This window comes from Photinus pyralis, unplaced genomic scaffold (genome assembly GCF_008802855.1).
Source record: "Photinus pyralis isolate 1611_PpyrPB1 unplaced genomic scaffold, Ppyr1.3 Ppyr1.4_LG4, whole genome shotgun sequence".
Lineage (NCBI taxonomy): Eukaryota > Metazoa > Arthropoda > Insecta > Coleoptera > Lampyridae > Photinus > Photinus pyralis.
In genome coordinates this window covers 23,321,735-23,336,179 of record NW_022170511.1, presented here as the reverse complement: position 1 = coordinate 23,336,179, position 14,445 = coordinate 23,321,735, and the positions used below count along the sequence as shown (strand labels likewise).

General features: G+C 34.5%; 1 protein-coding gene across 2 annotated transcripts; it reads right to left on the bottom strand.

Annotated features, from left to right (window-relative positions):
* Positions 1-280: 280 nt before the first annotated feature.
* On the bottom strand, positions 281-5,613 carry LOC116169700. Of its 2 annotated transcripts, none has more exons than XM_031485852.1 (3): positions 5,434-5,613; positions 899-1,086; positions 281-845 (listed from the first exon to the last, which is right to left on the bottom strand). In XM_031485852.1, the coding sequence occupies exons 1-3, from the start codon at positions 5,489-5,491 to the stop codon at positions 699-701; spliced, it is 393 nt and encodes a 130-aa protein (XP_031341712.1). In that variant the 5' UTR covers positions 5,492-5,613; the 3' UTR covers positions 281-698. The 2 variants fall into 2 exon arrangements, with proteins under 2 accessions (XP_031341712.1, XP_031341711.1); XM_031485851.1 differs by having other exon boundaries at positions 899-1,092; positions 5,434-5,606.
* Between the last annotated feature and the right edge of the window lie 8,832 nt (positions 5,614-14,445).

Genomic DNA, 14,445 nt, shown 5'->3' with positions numbered 1-14,445 from the left:
TTCCAAGTCAGAGGTTTATAAATGCAATCGGTTCCCGTTCCGGTACCGGTTCTTTTCGGTTTCGGTTCCAACCCCTCTATAATCTCTATAAGTATAAAAGTTGACACTGCGTCGTTTGCGCATGGCAATTTTTATTGTTTGTGATATGTTCCCTTTAATAGAATCATCTATGGTTCAAATTTCAAAGAAATGTCCATAAATTTGAAAATTTCCAAAGCGCAGACTGACATGCGGACGGAAAGATAAGGCTGCACACAGCCCACCCAATTTAAACACAACATTGAGGTAGGAAAAGATCTATAATTTTACAGTCCCATTGCAAAAATTTAAATAAATGAATAGTGCAAGAAGTGGATGACAAACTCTAAGGTGTAATAAGAAAAACTAAAAGTGGCGTTACCCGATGCCTCACTTTTTCATCTGAAAATCCAAGGTGGTGGTGAGCATGTGAAGTAAATCAGCGCGTGTAAAAGAATTTCAAACATGAATTAAATTGGAAAACGCTCCCTTATGCAGTCACGTATTCGAATTGAACGATATGAGAAATTCTGATGTACTCAATTTACTGTCAAAGCTATACCGTCCTTGCTATAAATCATACAATTACAAAGTTAGAATAATCAAATAACGTTGTGTATAAGCTAACCAGTTGCCTTAATCTTACGTATTAAATGTCACGATCCTTAATTACAAGTAAACTAATTTTGTACGATCTTGAGACTTCCCGACAGTTCCCCAACGCTCAAAGATGGATGATCTATTTCTACTTTACATGTATAAGTTCCCGTGCTCTGTGGAGTAACGGAACCAATCGTTACTTTGTTGCCGTTAAGTGATAGGTCCTTCTATAAAGTTAAGTTACTAGTAAAACATTAAGAGGCATTTAGTAATTAATTACTTTCACCACAACACCATCGACATCCGTAATTGAAACCGGATTGATGAGATTCGAATCGTACTTATAAAATTGCTTGCCATCCTTGAGCCATGTTATTGACACGATCGGAAACTCTCCATGGTCAACGTTGCACTCAAACGTAACGCTCTCTCCGGAATAAGAAAACGACGACATCTTCAAGTGGCTTCCTGTAACTATAATTAGGTTACTAATATATTAAAATGGATTACAGTTTTAGTTATTTTGGGCTTAGGGGGTCTTGCGAATTTGCATATTTTGTTTGCTTAGTCGGAATTTATGCAAACTTCGTTCGCTAAACGTTTTCAAAACACGTCAATCACACATTTACATAGATTACAATTAAGTTGTTCATTTAACTATGGATTCGCGTATACTCTAGTTTCTAGGTACAAAATAGCCGAAAACATATCACGTACACTGTTAAATCTTAAATTCATTTAAAATTAACAATCTTCAATGTTTAGCATTAGTTTATACAATGCAATATAGGCGTAGGTATCTTAAAAATTCTACCAATTCATTTCGCGCTAGGCTCGAAGCTCTCGACCCGCATTGTATTGCTCGTGTCAATTCCCTAAGTCACTAAGATATTTGCGCCCAATTGAGAGCACGTTCTGAGTTGCTTTTATTACTTTTTCTGCAAACAATATTCTAGAATAGTGTACATTTACGGTCGAATCCGTCATGATTAGACCATTATGTTATAAACCAGCAAATGATTTTCATTGTGACGCCATTGATTTCCTGCAGAAATTGCGAGACGATATTTATGTCGTGAAAATCGTTTACAATGGATCTTCCATTTAGAAGATTGAAACATCTGGGCCGGCCATGTTAAAGCAAGCATTAGTGTGTCCTTCATTAAAAACATAGGCGCATACGGTAGGCTTTTAATAATCAAAATTTAAAAGGTTCTCGTGGAACGTGTTCAAATGAATGACTATTAATTGAATGGAAAACCTGACCTCATTTTAAACCCGACGGTGAATAAAACATACGCTTCGAAATAGAGAAATGATTAAATTTTAAGCAAGCACGATATGCATTAATTCGTCGAAAGTAATTTGTCGAAGAGTGGGCGTAATGTGTTGGGGGTTCATTCAAATATTGGAATGGCAAAAGGGATCCAATAAGTTGAATATTACCCGAGTTAATCACGTTTTTATACATTACACCAAGACGAATACGTTTGAATATGTCTTTGCATTAACCATCTTCATCTTAAACAGACAGTATCTAGTTTTTAAAATTCAAAATTTAAAATTCAATAATACCAGTAACTGATATCTGAAAATACTTTTAAACGATCTATTTTAGAAATTCCTACTACTATTTAATACCTTACAGTAACATGTAAACCATTGGTATTGTACGATTTCTATACCCATAAATTCTCGTAATACTATAGATCATGCATACAGAGAATTCGGCCATTCGACAAAAAAACAATATAAGAGAATGGATATTTTATTTTGTAGTGAAAGCGGGAGGACAGTCAAAGACACACGATCGAAGAGAGTGCAATATTGTTTGGCTCAGTTCGAATCTCATAGTACTTCCAAGCCATTTATTTTCATTTAACGATAATTAATTGAATTAAATACACAATAATTTCCACGTAGCTTTTATAAAGTTCACAAAACTTGCGTGTGGTCTAATTGTTTCCAATGAAATTGATAAATATAGCTACTGGAGGCGCAATTTGAGGACAAGACTTAATTAAAGTTAAGGTTAACGCAGTTGTGCTTTATTATTAATTATTAATATTTACCCTTTGCTAAAATACGTGTCCAGGTAACGTCAAATATTTGTAATTGGTAGTGAGTTTGCCGAAATATGCAAGTAACTAACGTAACCGATATTAAATTTAGCTGAAAGGATTAATCAATTCCTTTTGGTCGCCTCTTTTTGATTTTACTTTATATTTTATCATTTCATGAGCATAAATTGTGCTATTTTGGAGAAATTTGTTCTGGTTTAGGATAGTTGAAAAAGTTTACTGCGGCTGTCAGTGAGGTCAGAAGGGCGCTCATCTTGTGTGCCGTATCCATAATTTTCTGTACGTACTATCCCGTCGATTCACAATCCATCAAGCCAATTGAATTAAACTGTGGATACAGAGCGATTCCCTGCATCGAACTACTATATTTGGACGTAGGTACTGCACAAACAAAGAATTATTAACTTAATATTCGTTTTCCTCGCTTCTTTCGCCGTTTCAGCTTCGTGGGAGCTGATGCATAAATTTTTTTAATTTAAAAAATTTGGCTTGAAGGTGACTGATGACATTTTGAGATTCTACAACGAGATACGTAAAAATTTTTTGCAATGTCTGTTCAGAGTGCTCAATTTACTTGAAATTGATCATGAGGTGGAGTTAAAAAAAATTAAATCTTCATCGTGAAACACAAAACCAGTAAAATCTTATACAGTGAGTTTTTTTAAGTGAATATATCTACAGTGCCATTACCCCTATGACACACGCGTGTCGCAAACTGAACTAACCTTTATTTATAGCTCAGTGAAGTATTCCAACTCAACAGAATTTAACATTGTATTAGTTCATTTTAATGGGAATAATTCCAATATCTGATCAAAGTATCCTCCTTCATTTTCTAAGCAATACGCTAAACGATTATGGAATGCACATAGAAAAAGGGTTTAATTTATTGCATGCAGTATGCGACCCCCCTTAAAAAATTTGGTTTTGAATTTGTATTTTATTCAACATAGGAAAATGTATACATATACCGCTCCATAGCGAACGTGTACGAAAGTATGTCTGGAAATAAGAGCAATAACAACACGTCCATGTTCGATAGAATTGGGCATTTTCGTGAAAAAAATAAGTATGATCGTGGTATGGGGATTTTTAACTCAGTCCGAGTTAGACCATCAGCGAGCACGCACCATTTTTTGGTGCGTTGGAATTATTTTTGGTTTTTTCGTATTGGTGCGTGAAAATTACGACGGAGTTAGACTTTCAAAGAGTTGGTGTGTGAGAAGCATAACTACAATAAATCTAAATTGATTTTCGCGAGCGAGCACGTGCCAATTTGGGTACGCTAATCATTATTATTCTTGGTGTATTTCATGTAAATACAAAAGGTTGTGGTTTAACTTCAAGAGGGACTACGTATAAATATCGGTGAGTGAAAAAATGGCTCCGCAGTCGACATTTTTAGCTACGTTGCGATAATATCCTCTCGTATATGTGAAGATTTGCGATCTAAGTTCAAGAGTTTAACTTCTCGTAAAACATACTAAGTAGCGAGAACTCCTAAATTTCTAGTACGTGGTGGAGAAACATTTAAACATATTCGGAATTGTGACAAATTGCCATTTTATATACCGGGTGGTGACTTGAACAACGCGCCACAGGAATTTTTTTTTGTAAACCCCAGATCCGTTGTGAATTTTTAGCGTATTTTTGAAAAAAATACGCTATTATATTCGCTATTGCTGGCAGGCCTGCTGTCCGCGTGAGATCTCCATAACTACAATAGCTAGAGGATTCAAATTTTCACTAAAAGCTTTCTGCTATAGTGTAGATGTGCAGGCACTAGTCTATTTTGAGTTAGATTACTTGTAAGATCGATAATTGAAGAAAATAATTTCGATATGGGTTTCGGAGGTGCTATAATTTTACCGTTAGATATCGCTACCAGTATAAAAACTTATTATTTACTTTGTGATTTGTTTTACAAAATGAAGACGCACCGTCAATTGAAATTAAATAAAATTAATTATTTAACGCAGCCAAAATTACTCGTGAGATCGATAATTTTAAACTTCGCTAATAAAATACTGACCTGCATGACCAAAAATGCGCTTTAATCATGCATATGCTGATTTACAACTTGTTTAATAGCAGCGGCAGCTAACTCGGGTGCCTTTTTCACAGGGAAATTCCAATGAGCTGTTTCTTTTTGTTGATCAAATAATTCGACTATTTCATGCATTATATTGAGAGTTTCAGGTTGAACAACTTATCTCTCTAAACTCATGATTTAGGCTTTCTGAAATAACTTTTACATCAAGTTACATAATCTCATAATGTCGTAAATACAGCAATAACAAAAACCATAATGGTAAACGAAAATAACGGCATGCGTAAGCTGCCAAAATAGAATCATTATATCACGGGTTGGAAATACTCTAATTGAGTTTTTATTCAATGGTATCACGGCTCTCTGTTGGCCAGTCTGAATTATTTTGATTTGTTTATTTATTTCAATCAAAACTTAAACTGGCATAAGTCGGACGTCTTCAAGTCAAAACAACAGATGATATAATATTCTTGTATGATGCCTATTTCAGCACTAGGGAACACATCCTTCTAAACACTAAATGGAATGAAGCACTTTCGGTATTATATTTTGTTAATAAACAACGTTAGAATTCATAATATTTTAAATAAAAATCAAATCTACAGAAGAAGAAATTAAATTTAAACTTCAGCGTGTACTTTGAACTTAATTATTCGAAAGCCCATAAGTAATAATTGCGCTCACCTTCGACTACCACAGTTAATACCACAATTTCCAATAAAATAATCATGTTGGCCAACATTGCAATCAACTATGTCAGTAATCACCTTCAAAACTAATCAGTCTTTTCACATTGACCAGCTTTTTAAAGTTTACTTATTTCTGTGTGATGCAGATTAGCGAATTGCTTAATTTTTAATGATATCAACTGACTTAAAGGTTACAAGAAACAAAAACAAGTACAACGATATGACGTTTATCAATACTGTGTTTGTTAATGAACTACACTATATTTAGATCTTCGATATGTATTATTCTGTGCCAGAGAACAAAAGCGTAGCGAGAAGGCGACCGACGTCAAATTAATTTTTCCTACACAAGCCTAATTTTACCTTTCATCTCTTTGCGAGGGAAGGAAGGTATTTCAAGTAAACTTCGTTTATTTTGGTGAAAACCTTCTTCTTGAAGAGAGAAAACGAATTACTCTCGAGCTTTTTGTGATACTCGTGTACTTCGACGTTGAGCTGCTGTATTGCATACGTAATTTATAATGAAAACAAAAATAGTGCACTTTACCTACTTACACTCATAAGGGAAGATTGTTTAAATGCCTCGACACGTTTCGGTTTTTAATTTTTAATTGTTTCAGTAACGCCAAGATCCGTAAGTAAGGAGTAATACCTACAGCAAGCATAATTTCAATTTCTATGGGATTCCCCGTGAATCGTGAATTACATTATTTGTTACTTAATTACAGAAGCAGATGTTTACAAGTTAACGTTGTGTTATATAAGAGTTTCCTTAGTACGATTGGAACCAATACTCTACGCATGGCATACAGGGTGATTCAAAATTGAGTGCGAAGACTTTAAAGGCGTATTTACAAGTCAAAAATAAGAACTTTTCATTCGTTTTTCGTTTTCTAATACGGGGTGTAAAAGTTATTTTTTTTAAATCGGTTTTTTATAAATTATCATCCGATTTAAATAAACTTTGGTAAGCTTATTTGTCGTCATATGGGCCTTCCTTTGGTGGGAATAAAATAAATAAAAACCGATTAAAAAAAATTACACCCTGTATCTAGAAAACGAAGCAAGTTAGGACATACGCTTATATGAAAAAAATTTCTTACTTTAGCTGGTATACATACGCCCTTAAAATCTTTGTACTCAGTTTTGAATCACCCTGTATGTTTTCCATTTATACATCACGTTTCTGGTGACACTCCGCTATGCTACCAGCATCAACAATAAAAGGTCATTTTATGCACCCATTCTGGAAATTCTTGTACCAACTTTGAGTTACTGAAAACTGTCAGACAACAGTGGTACAAAACAGATCGAAAGAGCAAAGGATGTTTGATGAATAACATAATAACAAGCAAACTAAACAAGTGGACATTCATGACAGAGAGAATATTATTAATAGAGCTGGAGCTAGAGAAAAAGGAAATGATATTGATTACTTTTGATCCAAAGAAATATGAGAGGACTGGTGAAAGATGTAAGAGGTGCAGAAATATGCCATTACCTAGTGGAAGCTAACATTTATCAAAAGGAGCATCAAAAACCGGGAACTACAAAACAAGTAGAGTAAAGTTATCAAATCGTACAGGCTAAGGGCCAGGGTGTGTTCTCCTTCTAGTTTCATAAGTTCATTTCCTTTTTTATGCGATTCTGTTATTGCCAAAATGTCTCTCCTTCTCAAATTCTTGTGCCAGTTCCACTTCTTTCCCATTTAGGTTTCTGACGTTCGAAGTACCCAGTTTCCACACTGCTTTATTCGGTTTTATTGGTTTTCCTTTATCGTTATCCATTTCCGTCGCCAAAGTCTTTATCGTTTATTTGTCTGTAGTTACTAATTTGGTTAACTTTTTGGGCCTTCTACAAGCGTTTCCTGTTTGTTGTGCCAATTCCAAGTGTGCCCATTGACTATTACTATAACCTTGTGTCCCTTCCTTTTTTCTTCCCTAACAATATTCCTAATTTCTGCTTTGATTTTTCTCTCTTCTTCCGTTAAATCGTTATCCACATAGAACTCAGTAGGTACCTTTGAGATTCTTTTTCTTGGACATTACCTTCATCTTCTCCTCTCAGTTCTCCAGCTTAACCATCATTAGCCATTCCACATCCCTGTCTCCAATTTTTTGCACATCTTGGGTTTCTACGTCCACCCTTATTATCACCCTAATAAAGTTCTCTGCCTCTCTGATGTTTGTTAAACAACCTCCTTTCTTTAATTATGATTAAATGATCATAAAAACATCGATATGTCGATCATGATATTGAAGTCTGCAAATTCGGTAAAGATGTACTCGTAGATTGTTACATGACTGTGGGTGGTGGGAAAATGCTATTTAAGTAGAGTTCTATTACAATCAATGAGCATTATTCCAAGTGTCATAATATCGACTTATAAATCGTTAATTTTTTTGTTATTTGCGACATTTTCAATTAACTACATGCGAAAATAGATCACTCACTAGTAGGCGGGGGACACTTTGTCTCCAGAAGGCCCAATCTTCAAATGAGTATAACTTTTGTTTGAAAAGTGATTTTAAAAAACTGTTCGACAATTTTGTTCCTTAACTCATCAAGTATGTACACAACGAATGTCGTGGAATTCTCTCCATTTTCGTTGTCCAACCAAGAATTGCAGTTGAGTTTTTTTTTCGATTTTTTTAATAACTGCTTTCATATTCGTGATTTTCATGTTCAAAAACCCCCCGAAACCAAATTTCGTCGAAATCAGAATTTTTTTTCAGGGGTGCGCCCTTTCGTGGTAGGAATTTTGAAACATTTTTTGCAAAATCGGAAAAGGTATACCCGAAAACCTATTCAAAGCCGTGCCACTAGTCTTTCTAACTCTATGGCTGCTGAGAAAAAAATTAACCACCCCTTTTGTGGGGGTGGCTCCCAAACGAAACACGTTGGACCCTGTGTTTATTTGGAAAAAGTGCAGATTGTTTTAATCTCCTCTGCCACCCAAATTTTTTTTAGATATTATGTGTAATACCCTATATACCTATTTATAGATATAGCGGAATTTAAATACATGTGTGCAGGCGATCCTATTACCCATTAAAGTAACCGTACGTCTACCTTAATTAGTAAAGAATCCTTCAATACCGATTAAACTTATTCAGTGACATATAGTGTTGTCTTTAGACTGAAAAAGAAGTAAAATTAATACCTAATGAGTAAATAAGAACACTCTTGCACTTCTATCGCGCAAAAAATTCACAAACCTCGCAATTCTTGCAACTATCGGAAGGTGTTGAAACAAACACACTATTACATAATATAATGAACAAGATTTATTATGACGTTAAAAAAATAAGAATAGCTAACACAAAGTTCACAGATTTGCTATATCCATAATGTTGTTCGTGGAGAAATCAAGTTTTCGTTAATTATTTCTTTCAATCGATCGCTTGTGCGTGGTATTTTGATTATAAGAGCTCTGGTATATCCAGGTACATTTTTTTGGTATGCATGAAATGGACGAACAGACATAACGAGATTCGAACGATTAAAACGAACATTTGTTAAGGTCGAACAGAGACAGATACAGAGACCTCTCGCGCGAAACGTGATGTCTACAATCACTTTAACGAAAACATATTTGCTGGCAAAATCCTTTATTCAAAATCCTTACAATATCCTACCATTAACAAATTCACGTTTGGTAGCTTTCGGAGAAAAGCTCATTTTACTGTTTTAAATCTTGGGAATTATTTTCAAAAATAGCCGATCTAATCAATGTTGAATCATCATGCATGTAATTAGATTTTACGACCACCACAAACAACTATGTAAATACCTTCTTTGTTTCAGGTAAGCTGTAATTATTCTACTACCAGTATTGAAGTTGTAGTGTACTTAACCCCCAGGTTCTACGCTAACTTCACACTACAAGAACACGGAAATAATGTCAACCCGGCAAAGTTTAAAAATGGCCACCCGAATGACTATTCCCTCCAAAACTAAACAAGATCTCGCTTAAATTTGAAAAGTGGCACGTGATCAAACATCTAAGGCAGGGCCCCTTTACGTTTGTTGTATGCAACGCTTTGACCTGAAGCACAGTAGGGAAGGAACTTAAAATAAAACACTCAAATTGTAAAAAGTTTGTTTAATAATGATCGCAATTATTAAGATTGTGAAAGCTGGGAAATTTAAGTCGAAATAAATTACATTCCAAAAATAAGGTTTGAAAATGGTAGTTCACCGAATAAAAATAGAAATAGGCTGGGAAAAAAAGAACTTACCAATAAAAAACCGGCCGTCAAATTAATATCAAGTTGTGTTGTAAAATTAATTGTTTGTAATGATGTGAATGCGTAACATAAAATTATTACATCACAAAGAGTAGCAGGTAAACTTCAAGAGGTAACATACGTTCAAAACAAGTTTTGGGAATTATGGGTCAGGTATGCAGGTACCAAGATTCTAAGAAAAGGTGAAATACACAGAATGTGACTCATCTTTCATGTAATAAAGTCCTTTTGTTAAAAGAAAGATGGAAAATTACATGGCCTTGTAGGCAAATTTAACTAAAAACAAGATATGTGGAAATTATTGAATCGCGCATAGATTCTAAACTGAAGAGCTTTGATTAGCGTAATCCCGCTCCTGCAAGATAGGTAACCCGCCCCTGGTTTCGGGGTTTCGAGCCTACAGTTGAATGTCGAAGATAATCACGGAATTAGGTGTCGTAGCTCAATTTTGACGACAGTTTTTACCACTCCCGTGACGGCTTCATTCACGGAGAAAAATGTTTAGTAACAAACAAGTCAGTATATACATCAAACGAATCCGTAATTTCCATATATTAAAATAAAATTATCAAACTTGTATGAATGTTACTTCAGGGACAAGACCAAGTAATCAACATCAATAAACATAAATTAAGCAAGCATTACACCAAAAACGTAAACAATTACAAACAAAAAGGGTAACGGTATTAAACATGTCATTCTTCATTGCGGTTAAACCAAGTAAATCTCAAAAACAAAGATTGAAACACACAGAAAATATAAAATGCGGCATACAAAACACAAATACGATATAAAGAAATGCAAAAATTACTACCTGCATTAAATAACAACAAACATTTATGGAGCGACGCGTAGGTACGCGACCGCCATTCAAGACAAGATGACAAACGTAATCCGTTCGTGCTTTTTAGATGGGACAGGCAGCTTTTCCCACCTAGAAATTGCATGGTTGCCAACTCTCAAAAATGTATGTATCGTCGTAAGTTGTATATACAGGGTGGAAGCTCTCAAAATTGATGAAGAAATAGAGACCAAGGGTTTTGTGTAAGTTAACCACATTATATAGCACTACTGAAGTAAACCATAACTTGATTGTTTAGAATAATAGAGCCTTTTTGGCTTAAGAAAATTGGCTCGTTGTTAATAATGCCAGTAAGAGAAGTAGATAAAAAAAAATGTAGGGAGGCTTTATTCGTTTGTATGGCCATGGAATTGCCATTAAATTTAAAGCAGGTAATGTATAGTGACTTTTTTGGAGCCCTTTTGTTTATCGATCGGAAACTTTTTGAAATCCAAGGTTGATAGTTCACCAATTATCTGTATGTTTCATGTGACCGACACAGCAAAATTATTATGTACCAATATTAAGAAAGCCCAAACGCAAACGTGCTGAAGGTAACCAATAGTAGTCAAATTGCGCATTCTGACTAACCTAAACATGTTCATGAGAGCCTTTCTCTTTCGAATGAAATTTATTCATTATCTTCTTGTTTGACTAAGGAAACATCGTGATTATTCTCAAGCAGAGTAAACATCGGTAAGTATTTAAACTGCTGCTCATTCCTTTATTTTCTTCGTATCTCCACTCGAGCATAAGCAGACCGTCGAACCCAGATCGCTTCCATTACATGCCGTTTTCCATATAACATTTACATTTAAATTGTTTCTGAATAGTATCGTTCATAATAAATAAATATATTGTTACCATTATAATGTCCGATGGAACGAACCTACCTGGTTGCTATTCTTTATAGGGGCTTTATGTTATGGATTCCGAGACCAAAAGCGTACTACATTCCAGTAAATTATGTAATGGCACGATCATTTCAAAGATTTCAAATGCCTTGAATTTTATCCGCATTAGCACAGGTTTAAATATGAAATCCTCCAATATCTCACATGACATCAAATTGCGACAAAATGAAAATGAGTATTTCCGTAACTGTATATTTTAATTGTGTAAAAATAAAACTTGGATATGCAATACTCTCATGCCGAATAAAAATTTAAGATTATGTAAGCCAGAATTCAGAGAAATAGTTAGAAATGGGATCGCCTTTTGCATTTCTATACTTCTTTTGTGAACGAAAAATAAGTACATACTTGATTGGTTAAGCAGATACGTTTGGATTCTCCTTAGTTACGTCGCATAATATACGAAGCATATCTTTCCTATCCAGAATTGAAGTAAGCCTGGCGACGTCCTGTTTCCACTTCAGATTTCCCTTAAGACATTTCTCTTGTTTCCTGTTTTCCTTCGATACAATCATACGCTATGTTGTACGCTCTTTTATAATAAAAATGCGTGTTATCGATGGAAATCATCACCATTTCCAATTTGCAAAATGTACCGTTTATTTTGCCTTTGGAGGCATTGATTTTAAATTTCATATATTTTCTTTCCATTCTATAGGGCTTCTGTGCTTATGGTCCAATGAAGAATGTAAGAATTTGACTTTGCAATTTGTTGCAATCAGGGATGCCACTGTATCTATATTATAAACTCGATGACGACATACACAGGAAGGTATTATTTTTTCCACGGGAGCGTCATCATATACAAGTGTGTGAAGAAAGGGTGTACTAGTCAAATTATTTCCGCAATGATGTTTATCCTAAAAAGTAGTTTAAAAATCACTCCGAAGGAAACAAATCTTACTCAGCTTCGTATAATTAAAGATCTATCAATTCAAATGGTGATTACGATCGGAGAATTGACTTCAGGTTCGTGGTTCTATAAATATTTAAATTCTTCTTTCCTCTCTTCGTTGTTAGTACGTTCGGACTTACCTTCCGTAATTTAATTCCAGGCTAGCTCAGATTAGAAGGGATAAAATAGGAAAAAATGCAATTAATTTTTCTTTCACTTATCTTATGTAGAAATTTTTAATCAGAGACATTGTTACCATTACTCCAAAAAGGCAAAAGTAATCTCCAATTAAACTCAAGAATATCCGTACTGGCCAGTTAATTAATCTTATCGTGGCCATTAATGTAATACGTAATTTTAAACATCTAAATAATTAAATAAAATCTTCACTAAAAAGCATAGAAAAATACGGAACGCAGTTTCTTTTACTGATACTTTGAATAAAACGCAAGTGATAAAAATAAAAATGGGAACCTTTATTGCCCTTGAAATTCGTTAATGATGAATATCTTGCAGTTTCGGACTACAGGTATCGATACTTCGTAGACCTGGTTCGTGATTATTTTGATCTCGTCAGTATGGTATTATTTATTTCTTTCCTAGTAATATTCACACAGTGTAACTTGAATGGACAATTCTGAAGAGCCCACCAAACGTGCCGAATCCCATACAGATATAGTGTAATTTCTTCTTATTAATAAACGAAGCACTAAGAACAAATCGCAAGCGAAGAGAACAATGCGCTGCCATAAACACAAAACGCTGCTACTTTACACCATTATTTATTTGCGATTCGCGATCTCATTTAATTCTGTCGCGCAGCTTATTACCGGTATTTTAATGTAACGTTGCTTAAAATTATTTGCCACTTTTACTTACATGGTAGTTTACCGTCAATGTTAAATTAGAAGGTTTTTTGTGGTAAGTACCTTCGAGTTATTCAGTAAGTTCTACTTTATGCTTATATCTTATGCTTTGGTCGGCAACAAAATGGACCCGCTGCATAAAAGGTTCTACACCATTACGAACAATATGCGTTTTTTAACTTAATACAATCTACCGATAATAGTATATTAGGATACAAGTGTATAATCAAGTCTTTAAAGCACGTGCAACGAGTTTAGGAAATACAATGAAATCATATAGACGTTATACTCGAATACATGTCTAATTAAGGGGCTGGGTGTTCGTAATTTCACAATTGCCATTGAAATGTCACTTGACGTTTGCTTGTAAAAATCATCGTCTTTGTGAATAAAACGATTTCCGTTGAAAAAGATAATACACCGTCCATTAAATCGCTTGTTGTAAAATCTAAACAAACGTTGGTAGGTGTAAAATCCAAATCCAGTAAAGCCTATTATAAAGAATATGAAAAGTTGTTTCCATGGATGGATGCTGGCATATATGAAGTAAATGTCAAAAGTATTTAAATGTTCTATCTTTTTTGTGCATTCATTCAAAACTTCAAACAATGCTGCGATTAAAAAGTGGAACAGATTTGGAAGCATACCCTAAATTACGATCGTTTGTGAAAGCTTCAACCAAAGGATAGGCACAAGCCAAAGAAATGTTCTGCATTTACAGAAAGCGACCTAAGAGGATTTGTTATTTCACCCAGATGGCAGTTTCAAAAGTCATACTTGAAGTATCATTACGTAGCAACTTTAAACCACGTGTGTTTTAGAGGCCTTTTTTCGCACGCATTTGAGTGTTTAAAACGGTGATTCAGGTATAATAAAAAATATCTATAAGCATACAACGTGGTCTGTACAAATTACTTTCAATTACAATGTAAAAAGTAGATGTTAAGCAGTAAATCTAGAATCTAGATCAATGCACATGTGACTTGTGAATTTCTAATGATAAATTGATGTGAGATTAATAATAATTAACTGTTCCAAAACCCAATGCAGAGACTTATTGAGAGTATGTTGTTTCTATAATCTTAATTGGAAGATTTTGAGTGGATTGTGATTCGATTGCGATTATTTAATTAGGGGTTCTTTATTCTAGCCTGGCTGTTCAGGGACGTCAAAATGCAATGGGATTTTTTAAAATTCGGAATGGAACTAGACAGTCTGTACAACTAGATAATGTTTATGTC